General features: G+C 39.2%; 1 protein-coding gene across 1 annotated transcript in view; it reads left to right on the top strand.

Moving 5' to 3' along the window:
* Nucleotides 1–13,449, top strand: part of LOC150086829 (uncharacterized) — a 641,413-nt gene that overhangs the window by 580,750 nt on the left and 47,214 nt on the right. The window contains exon 26 of the mRNA XM_090372286.1: nt 11,293–11,422. Coding sequence (XP_090228412.1) covers nt 11,293–11,422 — 130 coding nt within the window. The remainder of the gene's footprint in view (nt 1–11,292; nt 11,423–13,449) is intronic.

Raw genomic sequence — 13,449 nt, 5'->3', positions numbered from 1 at the left:
ATTCTGCCCAGACACGATAGGAGGGAGTATATGATGAGAGCCTTGTCGATCAATTCGGCCCTGGAAAGATTGTGCAAGGCTCAAGGGGTAGAATTTTTTTCAGCCTGGACTATACTTGTTAACAGGAGAGATTGCTTCTACAGGGATGGGATACACTTAAATAGAAAGGGTGCAAGAATATTTGCTGATGCTATCGAGGCAGTGTTAGGTGGGTCGGAAAACTGCTAGCTTGGGGGGAGACAAAGACCAATAAATTGACAGTAGCCACTGGCAGAGGTGAGAGAGATTCTTGCACTGCTTCTATTAGAATGAGCAGAAGCCTGAAAAACAAGATGCATGATATTTCAGAGACTGCTGGGAGCCATTGCGGTACAAGTAAACACATGGGTTGTGTTAGGGTAGCTAAGAATAGAAACAGGTGCAGGTATACTTGCGTGTACACCAATGCTAGGAGTTTAGTAAATAAATATGATAAAATTGAGGTATTGCTCAAAACATCAAAGGCAGATATTGTTGGGATATCAGAGACGTGGTGTCACACAGATATAAGGTATGCAGAACTGGAATTTGGGGAGTACAACGTCTACAGAAAGGATAGACAGGATAGGAAGGGGGGAGGGGTTATGCTATTAGTGAAGAAACACATAAAAACCAAGGAAGTGAAGCCAGTCGACATCGCTGGACAGTGCAGTGTTGAGTCAGTTTGGTGTGACATAAGCATTGGGAGATCAAAATTGAGAGTAGGAGTGTGCTATAGGCCTAATGACTCTGATGAGTATAATAAGAAACTGTACAGGGAAATAGAGTGGGCCAGTAAATCAGAAAGTCTTCTAATGGGAGATTTTAATTTCCCAGATATTGACTGGAATTTGGGGGCTGGTCACTCACACACTAGCAGGGCTTTTGTGGATTTATTGGATGATTGTTTTCTACATCAGCATGTTCGCGAGGCAACTAGAGGGAGTAATGCTCTTGATTTGATTATCAGCAGTGATTCTTCATGCATTAAGAATCTGCAGATAAATGAACCACTAGGTGGCAGTGATTACAGTGTGCTGAAGTGGGATTTACTCAAAGAGGTAACTACCATTAGGGGTAAAGGGAAGGGTTATTGCTTTCGTAAAGGCGACTACGATGGTCTGAGACAGTATTTAAATTCTATATAGTGGGACCAACTGATGATGTTACCAACAGCAAATTCAAAATGGGAAGCATTCAAAGAACTTATCTTGGAAGCTACTAGGCTTTACATACCAACTAAGAAATATTGTTCAAGGTTTAGGCCAAAATGGATGTCAGATGAACTAATGAGGCATATGGCAGAGAAGAAAAATGCATGGGATACTTACAAATTAACACATGACACAGAAGCCTATGATAGATACAAGTTGATATGCAACCAAGTTACAAAGGAGGTTAGGCAGGCGAAGGCAGATTACGAGAAATCCTTGGCAAGGGATGCAAAGAAAAACAGCAAAGAGTTCTTTACTTATGTAAACTCTAGAAGGAAGGGGATGAATCAGATTGGTCCACTTGATATTGATGGGTCAACTGTTGATGATCCTGCTCAGGTAGCTAACAAACTAAATGAATATTTTGCATCGACATTCACACATGAGGAGTTATTCAGCGAGGGGAATGCCAGAGGTGTATTCAACTCTAGCAGTAAGCTACAGAATCTTGAAATAACTGAGAGTAAGGTGGGGGAGAGGTTGTTGAAGATAAACACAAGAAAGGCACCTGGGGTGGATGGGATCTATCCAGTTATATTAAAGGAGGCAGCAAAAGAAGTAAGCAAACCCTTAGCCATAATTATGAGAGCTTCCTTGGACCCAGGGGAGGTACCCATAGACTGGAAATGTGCAAATGTGACCCCAATTCACAAAGGAGGATCAAAGGCTGACACAAGTAATTATAGACCTGTGAGCTTAACTTCTGTTCCAGGAAAATTAATGGAGGCACTGGTTAAAGAAGCACTGCAGGATCATTTAGACAAGACTTCAGTTATAGCTCGGACACAGCATGGTTTTGTTAAGGGGAAGTCTTGCCTGACCAATTTGATTGGATACTATGATGCAGTCACAAAAGAACTGGATGCAGGGAATAGCTTTGATATTATATACTTGGATCTTAGAAAGGCTTTTGATACTGTTGCACATAGAAGGCTGCTACACAAATTGGAGCAGTGTGACATTGGAGGCAAATTGCTGCTATGGATAAAGGGGTGGTTGAGGGGGAGAAGACAGAGAGTGGTAATCAATGGACACTGCTCATCGTGGACTAATGTTATTAGTGGAGTCCGTCAGGGCTCAGTGTTGGGTCCATTATTGTTTTCTATATTTATAAATGATATTGATGATGGTATATCAAGTTTAATGTCCAAGTTTGCAGACGATACAAAGGTAGGCAGGTTTGTCAAGGACACTACTGACACTATGCTGCTGCAACAGGATCTGGAAAGGTTGAGCAGATGGGCTGAGAGGTGGCATATGATGTTTAACATTGACAAATGTAAAGTACTACACATGGGAAACAGCAACTCCAGAGCAACGTATCAACTCTGTGGTACTACACTGACAGTGGTAGAGAATGAAAGGAACTTGGTGGTGGTTGTGCAGGCAGATATGAAGTTCTCTGAGCAGTGCAGACGGGCTGCAAGAGTAGCTCATGGAGTATTGTCAATGATATACAGGAATTTTTCCAGCAGGGATAAGGAGGTGATTATTCCCTTGTATAAGGCAATGGTCAGGCCACACCTAGAGTACTGTATACAGGTCTGGAGGCCTCATTTCAAGAAGGATGTAGAGCTGCTGGAACGAGTACAGAGAAAGGCAACAAGATTAGTGAATGGAACAAAGGGGTGCTCTTACGAAGAAAGGCTTAAGTTTTGCAAATTACAGTGTCTGGAGACTAGGCACCAGTGAGGTGATCTGATAGAGGTGTATAAAGCCTTGAATGGTTTGAGCATGCTCAATGCTGATGGGATTCTTCCTCTAGCTCAGAATAATCACCTGAGAGGGCATAAATTCAAATTGAGGAAAGACAGATGTAGGATAGATGTGCGGAAATTTGCCTTTAGCCAGCGGGTGGTTGGTTGGTGGAACAGACTTCCATCCCTTGTCGTGGAGGTTAATAGCCTAAATAGGTTTAAGGCTCAGCTGGACAGGTATTTGAATGAACAGAGGGGTGAAGTGGGTTTTTTTTTGTTTTTTTTTTTTTTTTTGGCTGATGCTGCATAAGCTTGCTTTCTTGCATCAAATGCCTCTGCTAATGCTAATGCTAATATCCAACAAGGATTGTTGGGATGTTTGTAATTGCCCGTTTAGTTTGAAGGTAATGGTTCTATGATCCGATGTGGTCCAGGCTGGCTGGACAAACCAGTCTGTAATTTTATAAGCTATTGAATTGGTGGCAAGAGTAACATCAATGTCACTCTCCCACATGGTACTGCTAAAGTTTGGAGGTTGTTTGATTGGTTTAGCACTTGAAAGGGTGAGGTGGCTCTATAGTCTGAAAGTATCTGGCCGTTGTGTGTGCCTGCTCTGTCTTCTGTATGGCCATGCCATAAGGCTGATCGGCAATTGACATCAGCACACACTATGATATGCCGACCGGGCTAGCCGAATGGGTAAAGTACCTGCCCGGCAACCCAAAAGTCGCGGGTTCGATTCCCACCTCGGGCTTGGATCAAAGTACTGCAAAAACCTTGGGAGGTGCAATATGGCCACAGAAGCCGATGCGCCAACAACTACCAAATCAAAAAAAAAAAAAAAAAAAAAAACACACTATGATATTTGCAGTAGGTAGCAAGTCTATGACTGCTTGTAGGTATTCAATAGCTGGATTTATATCGTTACCTGGTCTAGAATATAGTGAAATAATGTAAAATTGTCCTACAGCACTGGTGATATGGGCAAACACTGCCACTGGAGAGCAGAGGTGACCCACGTTTGTGACTGTAAGGTCAGTATTTTTAACTACTATTGCTGTAGAAGGGATGCCTGAGGTGTATTCTATTATTTTATAGCCCCTTGGGTATCCTTGAACTCTACCCATATGTGTGTAGGGCTCCTGGAGTACCAAGATATCTATATTTTTTTCTTCCAATTTGAGTTTGATCTGATCTACGACAGCCCTTGCTCTTTGAGCATTCAATTGGACGAGATTTAGAGCCCTAGTCACATTTATATTTTTAATCTGGCCCATAGTTGTTCCTAGACCGACTGTCTAGGACCAACCATTTGCCATTTTTTTTATAACGGGTATTTATCATGCCTGATACTATGTGCATAGTCAGTCAGCCGTGCTGCTTTAATGTAGCACATTTTGGCTGCTGATTTTTATTTTGGCAGTTCTTGTAATCGTGGCCAGTGACTGCGCAGTGGCCACAGACAGGGGAATTCTGACTGCAGTCTCTGGCAATATGACCATATTTATGACAGTTAAAGCACTTCTGTACAGGATAGAATTCACTGAATTTATGGCTGGTCCAGCCAGTGTAGACTCTTTGCTGTCCTTGTAGGTTTTTCCAAATTCTGGGTGACACTTCCATAATGATATTGAATTGCCCATTTCTTTTGTTTTTTGTCCCCCTTTTTAGGAGAAATTCTTTGGCAAACTCCTCCAGTTCCATTATATTGATAAAGTTTTTGTTGTAGAAATCCAACATAAGATCTCTTTCCAGAGTTGTCTCAGGAATGTCAAATATAATGATGTTGGAGTTCCTGCCCCCTTGGCTTTTCTGTTTGCAGTCCCAATTTTACTACCTCTGGGTTGGATTCAATCTTTTTAACATCCTCTTTATTTGTTACTTCAATTAAAACTCCATTATCTTTCATTTTTCTCATGTTGTTCACTTTTATTTCTTTCAAATGAGGTTTTAATTTTGTCATGACAGTATCCCCGACTGCCTCGCTTGATTTGTATGTAGAGTCAGGCTTAGCCTTTATAATTATTATGTTTATTTCTTTTGCCTTTGGTATTTCCTTAGTCTTATCCTTGGTTTGTTTAGTTTGTGATGAATCTGCTTTGGTGGCCCTTGCTACTTGGACATAAGTCAAAGTATTTATTTCTTTATAATTATACTTGTCTTCAGTCGCTGTTTCTACTTTTGCTTTCAATACTTTGTTTTCTTATTAAGTTCAACCACTCCATGTTCCAAAACAGACCAGCAGTTCACTATCTGCAATCTTTGTTGCAGATGTAATCCTATTTGTCTGTTTATAAAGAAACTCTTCTAGGGACAGTTTCATTTCTTTAATTTGTCTTATGGGATCCTCTATTTGATTTATAAGCTGAAATTTCCTCTCCTCCTAAATTATCATACTGTGGCTCTATGGCGCCTCGGTAGCCAGGTGGGAAGGAGCAGCAGTGCGTAGCACACGCTTCTTGATTAGACCGGGGTTCGAGCCCGTCACCACCAAATACGGAGAATGCGGAAAGGTCAGGGAATGACCACCGCATATCCCGGAGCAATATGGCCTTAGTTGCTAATGCTCCTAAAAACCAAATAACAAACAAACTGTGGCTCTAAATTATCATACTCCTTTTGTCTGTATTTTCTACCTGGTTTTTTTCCTTTTCTAGCCCTTTTTACACTAAGGTGGCAAGATTCTAAGTCTTTGTTTGTAATTTCTTCATTGCGGAAAAGCAGTCACAAAGAAAACTGTTATATGCAAGCGTATGTTTAATCTAAGCTGAAATTCACATTTCCCCTCACAAATAATATGTATCCAGCTATTTTGATCAACAAATTTATCCCAATTTTTGGAATTTTGAAGCGCTGCAATATCGTAACCGCTATCCACTAATGCTATAACAATCGTTATAGCATTAGTGGTAGCTGAAAAATCCCAGAAATCCTCCCTGCCACCATCGGTCTGCCGTTTTTCTGTTCTGGAAGTGGGTATAAAACTACCCACTTTGGGATTCAAACTAACACATTTGAATAAATTCAAGAAAGAATTAGATAAAGCTGCCCTTGTGCAGTGCAACTATAGTAGTAACAGACTTGTGAGCAGGGGCGTTGTCCTGGTGGAACAAGAGTCCTTTGTTGAGAGTTCCTTGGCATTTATCTTTGATGTTTTCATGCAAAAATCTCACAAGGTCTGCATAATATGCCCCTGTGACTCTTTGGCCTTTCTGAAGGTAATTAATAGCAACACTCCATCATTTACGAACATCCAAAAAAAAACAATGCCACCACCATACCAGCAGAAGGAATTGAATTGGCTTTCTTTGAAGGGAAGAAGAGCTGTGTTTCCACTGTTTATACTGCTCCTTTGTCTCTTGCTGAAAGTAATGGAACCTCATCTCTTCTGGTCACAAACCTTGCAAGGAAATTTTCTGGATCTGCTGGAAAATGATGCAAATATTTACTTGACTTGACAACCTTGTGCATTTTTGATCTGCTATCAACAACTTTGGAACCATCGTGATGGCACTATTTTTATAGTGAGAATATCTGTTATTATGTGGTACACACATTCAGATGAGAAACCCATCACCAGATCATGCACATTGTTAACAACTTCTGGAGGTAGTAGTAGTAGTGGTGGCACATGATGCAAGAAAGCAAGTGTAGGAGCTTATGCAGCATCAGCCAAAAAAAAAAAAAAATCACACCATTCCCTCCAAATGCCTGTCCAGTTCCTCCTTAAATTTATTTAACCTATCAACTTCCACAACGACAGATGGAAGTTTGTTCCACCAATTAACCACCCGCTGGCTAAAGGCAAATTTCCGCACATCTATTCTACATCTGTCCTTTCTTAATTTGAACTTATGTCCCCGTAGGTTGATAATCTGAACAAGTGGAAGGATCCCATCAGAATTCAGCGTGCTCAACCCATTCAAGGCCTTATAGACCTCAATCAGATCACCGCGCAGGTGCCTAGTCTCCAGCCACTGCAATTTGCAGAACTTAAGCCTCTCTTGGTAAGAGAATCCCTTCATTCCCCTCACCAATCGTGTTGCTCTTCTCTGTACACGCTCAAGCAAATCTACATCCTTCCTAAAATGAGGCCTCCAGACCTGTACGCAGTACTCAAGGCGTGGCCTGACCATTGCCTTATACAGAGGGACAATCACCTCCTTTTCCCTGCTAGCAAAATTCCTATATATCATTGACAAAACCCCATGACCCGCCCTAGTAGCCTGTCTGCACTGCTCAGAAAACTTCATATCTGACTGCACAATTACTCCCAGGTCTTTTTCATTTTCTACCACCTTAAGTGTAGTACCACACAGTTGGTACGTTTCTCTGGGGTTACTTCTACCCATATGCAGTACTTTGCATTTGTCAAGGTTGAACTTCAGTTGCCACTTCTTAGCCCATCTGCCCAAATTATCTAGATCCTGTTGCAGTAGCACACTGCCATTACTGTCATTAACAACCCTGCCAACCTTTGTGTCATCTGCAAACTTCGACATTAAGCCTGATATACCTTCATCAATATCATTGATAAATACACAAAAGAACAGTGGACCCAACACCGAACCCTGTGGGACTCCACTAATAACATTAGTCCACGAAGAGCAGCACCCATTGATTACCACCCTCTGTCTTCTCCCACTTAACCATCCTTTTATCCATTGTAGCAACTTACCCTTAATACCATTCTGCTCCAATTTGTACAGTAGTCTTCCATGCGCAACAGTGTCAAAAGCTTTCCTGAAATCCAAGTATATGATATCAAAATTATTTTTTGCATCCAGTTCCTTTGTGACCACATCATAATAACCAATAAAATTTGTCAGACAAGACTTTCCCTTAACAAACCCATGCTGTGTTTGAATTATTGCTGCAGTCTTGTCTAGATGATCCTGCAATGCATCTTTAACCAGCGACTCCATTATTTTACCCGGAACAGAAGTTAAACTAACTGGTCTGTAATTACTCTTGTCACCCTTCGATCCACCTTTGTGAATTGGGGACACATTTGCACATCTCCAGTCCATGGGAACCTCCCCTGAGTCCAAGGATGCTCTCATAATTATGGCTAAGGGTTTGCTCAGTTGCTTTGCTGCCTCCTTTAAAATAACTGGATAGATCCCATCCACCCCAGGTGCCTTTCTTATGTTTAACTTCAACAATTTCTCCTCCACTTTGCTCTCAGTTATTACAAAATCATTAAGCACACTGCTACAATTTGATAACCTTCTTCCATTTTCAAATTGTAATAATTCCTCACGTGTGAATGTAGATGCAAAATACTCATTCAGTTTGTTTGCTATCTGAGCAGGATCATCAACAGTCGAACCATCGATGTCAAGTGGACCAATCATATTCATCCCCTTCCTTTTAGAGTTTATATAAGTAAAGAAATCCTTGCTGTTTTTCTTAGCATCTTTTGCCAAAGATTTCTCGTAATCCGCCTTCGCCTGCCGAACCTCCTTTGTGACCTGATTACAGACTAACTTATATCTGCCACAGGCTTCTGCGTCACCTGATAATTTATATGCATCCCATGCATTTTTCTTCTCTGTCACGAGTCTCATTAGTTCATTTGATAACCATTTAGGCCTAAACCTTGAACGATATTTCTTAATCGGTATATAAAGTCTAGTAGCTTCCACGATTAATTCTTTGAATGCTTCCCACTTAGAATTTACTGTTTGTAACATCGTCAGTTGATCCCACTGTACAGAATTTAAAAACTGTCTGAGACCACTGTACTCCCCTTTATGGAAGCAAAAACCCTTTCCTTTACCCCTGACGGTAGTTACCTCTTTGAGTAAATCCCACTTCAGCACATTGTGATCACTGCCACCTAGTGGTTCTTTTATCTGCAAATTCTTAATACACGAATGATCACTGCTGATAACCAGATCAAGAGTGTTACTTTCTCTGGTTGCCTCTCGAACATGCTGCTGCAGAAAACAATCATCCAATAAATCCACAAAAGTCTGACTAGTGTGTGAGTGACCAACCCACAAGTTCCAGTCAATATCTAGGAAGTTAAAATCCCCCATTATAAGACATTCTGATTTACTGGCCCACTCTATTTCTCTGTACAATTGTTCATTGTACTCATTCAAGTCATTAGGCCTATAACACACTCCTACTCTTATTTTTCCTTTTGCAGTGCTTATCTCACACCAAACTGACTCAACAGAGCACTGTTCATCTATATTAACTGGGTGCACTTCCTTTGATTTTATGTTTTTCTTAATTAACAGCATAACACCTCCTCCCTTTCTGGCCTGTCTATCCTTTCTGTACACATTGTACTCCCCAAATTCCAGTTCTGCATTCCTTATATCTTTGTGACACCACGTCTCTGCTATCCCAACAATATCCGCCTTTGATGTCTTGACCAATACTTCAAAGTCATCAAATTTATTTACTATACTTCTAGCATTGGTATACATGCAAGCATACATGCTCCTATGCCTGTTCCTTGTTACCCTAACACATCCCATATACCCAACTAATCCATGATGACTGCCATCCGTCCCTGAAACCCCCAACACCCCTCGCTCCAGGTCGCTTCTTATTCTAATAGAAGTTGTGCAAGAATCACCTTCACCTCTGCCTGCGGTTACTGTTAAACTATTAGTCTTTGTATCCCCCCAAACTAGCAGTTTTCCGACCCACCTAACACTGCCTCGATAGCATCAGCAAATATTCTTGCACCCTTTCTATTTAAGTGTATCCCCTCCCTGTAGAAGCAATCTCTCCTGTTAACAAGTACAGTCCAGGCTGAAAAAAATTCTACCCCTTGAGCCTTGCACAATCTTTCCAGGGCCGAATTGATCGACAAGGCTCTCATCATGTACTCCCTCCTATCGTGTCTGGGCAGAATTGCAGACACTTTCAAATTCAACCCTACTTCACGGCTTTTTTTCAACAGTGACCTGTACTTGTTGAGTAATTCCGCCGGTCTCCTACTCTTAATATCATTAGTGCCAACGTGTACAACTATATCACCTTTTGTGCCCTTGAAAGATGATATCCGCTCTACAACGTCATCAACCTTTGCCCCTGGCAGACATACCCTGGTCCTGTTCCACCTATCCTTTTTACAAAGGATGTTCCCCGTTTCCCTGACAATAGAGTCACCTACAACTACTAGTTCCTGTGGGACCAACGCATTCTGCCTTAGGGGTTGCCGCTGTGTTGCGCGATGACCAAGTGCAAGCTCTGGCGTTGATGTGGGCAGCTGAGAGCCTGATGGGCCCCTCAATTTAGATCTTTCGAGGGCATCCACCCTGTCCTTCAAACTCTCATATAGGCCCATAACAACGCTGAGTTGTCGCCTGATTTCCTTACACTCCTTACATCGCGCACACACAAAGACATCCCCCGTGGCAATATCATGTTCCGTTCCAGAGAGTTCGGCAAACATTTCACAAGTTGCACATTTTTTTAGGCTGTGATGCGTTGGAGAATTGCCCCCCTCAGTTCTCCCCCGAGTCACAGCACTCCTGCCACTTTGTGCCCGTTGCTTTGCTGCTCTAGTCTGGGGCATGGTAGTTTAAATTAATAAAATCAATAAATTAAATGTCAATAGTATTTGAATAGAAACTATTAAATAGAAACAGTGAAGCGTATTACTATATAATTATGCGTTAGAGCTACCTAGCTACCTCAATTAAAAAATTTGAATTCCCTACCACTATATCCAAAAACAATGGCTACAAAAATGGAACGAAATAACGGTTTTACCTATCGTAAGTAAAATCCACAAAAACTCTTTATCTAAATTAAAAATAAAAAATAACCAGCGTAACTATAACTATATGACTACGTATTAAGTACAATATAAAATAACTCCGCAAAAACTTATCGTTTTTGCAGAGCCTGTAACTGACAGCTGTAACTTTTAAAGAGATCATAGATCTTCCACAGTGGGTCATCTTCCAGGCCCTCCCTTCCTCGTTTAAAGTCCTCATGAAGTCTTTTGGAATTAGTCCCTTTTTTCCCAAATATTGGATGACTGCATGATGACTGATTTTGTTCATCTTTCCTCATTCACACAAATCTATTGACTTCAGGACCTGTAATTGAAAAATAAATTATTGAAACTGCCTTGGTGGGTTACTATTTGAAGTGTTATACATTAAGTAAGAAATTTTCAAAACCGTACTGCTACCCTTTCATACTTGGGCCATGAACTTTTCAAATGCCTCATGTAATTAATATTTTTAAAACAACATTTTAATGTGCTTTTCAATGTATAAAATTTTCATATTTTCATGTATTATTAATTTCTTTATGTCTGGTGAATTTCTGTACATTATTCATTTTTTAAATATTTTTTTACTGTTTATATTATTTTGTAAATGTAGATATTGATGAATGTCAAGAACAGAATGTCTGTAAAGGAGAAAATGAAGTTTGTCTTAATACTCGTGGAGGTTATAGGTGTAATATCATCACATGTCCTCCAAATTATGTAAGAGACCAGGATCATCGAAAGTAAGTACAAATTATCTGTTTTTATGCATATTGATTGAAAATGTATGATTTCTTCAGTGTTGCTGAAATAATATTAAAAAGAAAGATACAGAGCAAAGAATTTGTGTTTTGCACATAGATATTATTAACTGTCTAGCAGTCATGCCAAAAACCATAACAACAGTGGATACTTTGTGCCTTTACTTCATCAATCAGTTATGGGGGGAGGGAATCAAGAAATGATTTAAAATGGGAACCAAAAATTTCCTTCTTAACTCTGATATATTACAATAACAATATAATTGCAATATTAAAATTATATTACAATAAGATCAAAAAACATCATTATAAACAACAATCATGTTATCCAAAAAAAATTTTTTTTTTTCAACCAACTGTATGGGCAAATCTTGGAATAGTAAGCAGGAAAACACAAAAAAAAAAAAGGGAAAAGAAAAGAAACTGAAAAAAAAGTAAAAACAAAAAAAAAAAAAAAATAGGAAACCAAAACTCCATGGAAAGTTACCATATCATTGGATGTTTTTTAATGTATATGGTGGCATAAAGAATGTTTTTTTTACAGCTAATTAATTTTTAATTAAAAAATAATTAATGATGGAGATCAAAAGCAAATCTTATAGTGGGAGGAATACTAAAATTCACATTGATGTATTTCTAATAAATATTTAAGTTTAAATTTAACTGTTTTTGGTGTATAAATTTGAAAATACATAAAGTGCCAGCATTTTGGAAAGAAAAAAATATTTTTATTAATATATTTTAAATAAATGAATTGTTTCCTTATAGAAAAAATATTGAACTGATTTATTTAATTATACATCATAATTTTGTATTAAAAAACTAATCTTACAAATTCCAATTTTTTTTAAATATCCAGAATAAAGTTCTGATTTATGAATTATATAATTGACTAAGCCTTTCCCAGTTGAATGAACAATTCTAATAAATCCCTTCCCCCAAATATTTTCTACTTATACAGCAACAAAAATTCTTTTATAGCAATAAATTTTATATTAAGTGTCATTTGTTCTGTTTGGCTAACAATTGTCATGAAGACCAGAATTTTTGAATAATATTTGGCTTCTCTTAGTGTAGATAAAATATCATTCATTGGCAGGATGATTCAAAGTTCATGTGACCCAAATTGTAATTATTAATTTATCATTGACAACTTGATAGTACAGCCACTCCCCGTTTAACGTAAGGATTGCATTCTATGGAACCCTAGATAGTCAGAATTTCCCCCATGCTTGTGCAGCACTCGTAACTGTGTTCACCGAATTGATTGAATCAAAAAGAAATGTTCAACGAACGTATAAATAGAATTATTTATTGTATTTATTCAATTTTTTATCTCATGTGGAGGAAAAATTACAAAAGCATGCAATTTAAAAAAATTCCAAAATTATAAAATTACAAAAAAAAGAGGAGAGGGCACAGTGGCGTATCCAGGTATCATCAAAGGGGCCATGCCGACCAGGCTTTTGAGTTTTTTTTTTAGAAAGCCTCCTGCATTCTTTTTCTTTAATTTCAAATTTTTGGTTAAGTGAGGGGAATATGCCCCCTCTGCCCACTCCTGGACAGGCATAACATCAGTAAGTTTTATCTCTCGAGCATCATTGCCAGAATCGATGTCTTTAGCTGAAAAGTAGGCCGCTGCGGAGATTGATGGCTGTGGAAATTTAGAAGGGGTCGGCTGCTCAACATTATGAAAGAACAACATATTAATGGATGACTGGACAGTGGCTTTTTTATTTTCATTGTAGATTTCTTCGTAGCAAGCAAGCATATCATTCACCCCTCTTTTGACTTTTAAGAATCGTTCACTGTCAGGATCCATCTTCTCAAACCTTGCCATTGCCAATGCAATTTCACGAAATGCCATTGCCATCTCTCTGGTGATGAAGCATCTCAGCTTCTCATTTCATTCATCTTGAGCTTCGTCAGCATTTTCTTCTTTCACTATCGCTGCCTGGAAGACAATAAGATAATTCCTTCTCTTCTTCCTCTATTAACTCCTCCATGTC

This window comes from Mastigoproctus giganteus, chromosome 4, assembly GCF_048544385.1.
Source record: "Mastigoproctus giganteus isolate SK-2022 chromosome 4, ASM4854438v1, whole genome shotgun sequence".
In the NCBI taxonomy this organism is placed as follows: domain Eukaryota; kingdom Metazoa; phylum Arthropoda; class Arachnida; order Uropygi; family Thelyphonidae; genus Mastigoproctus; species Mastigoproctus giganteus.
Note: the sequence above shows the minus strand (reverse complement) of the source record. Positions and strands in the feature narration are given on the sequence as shown.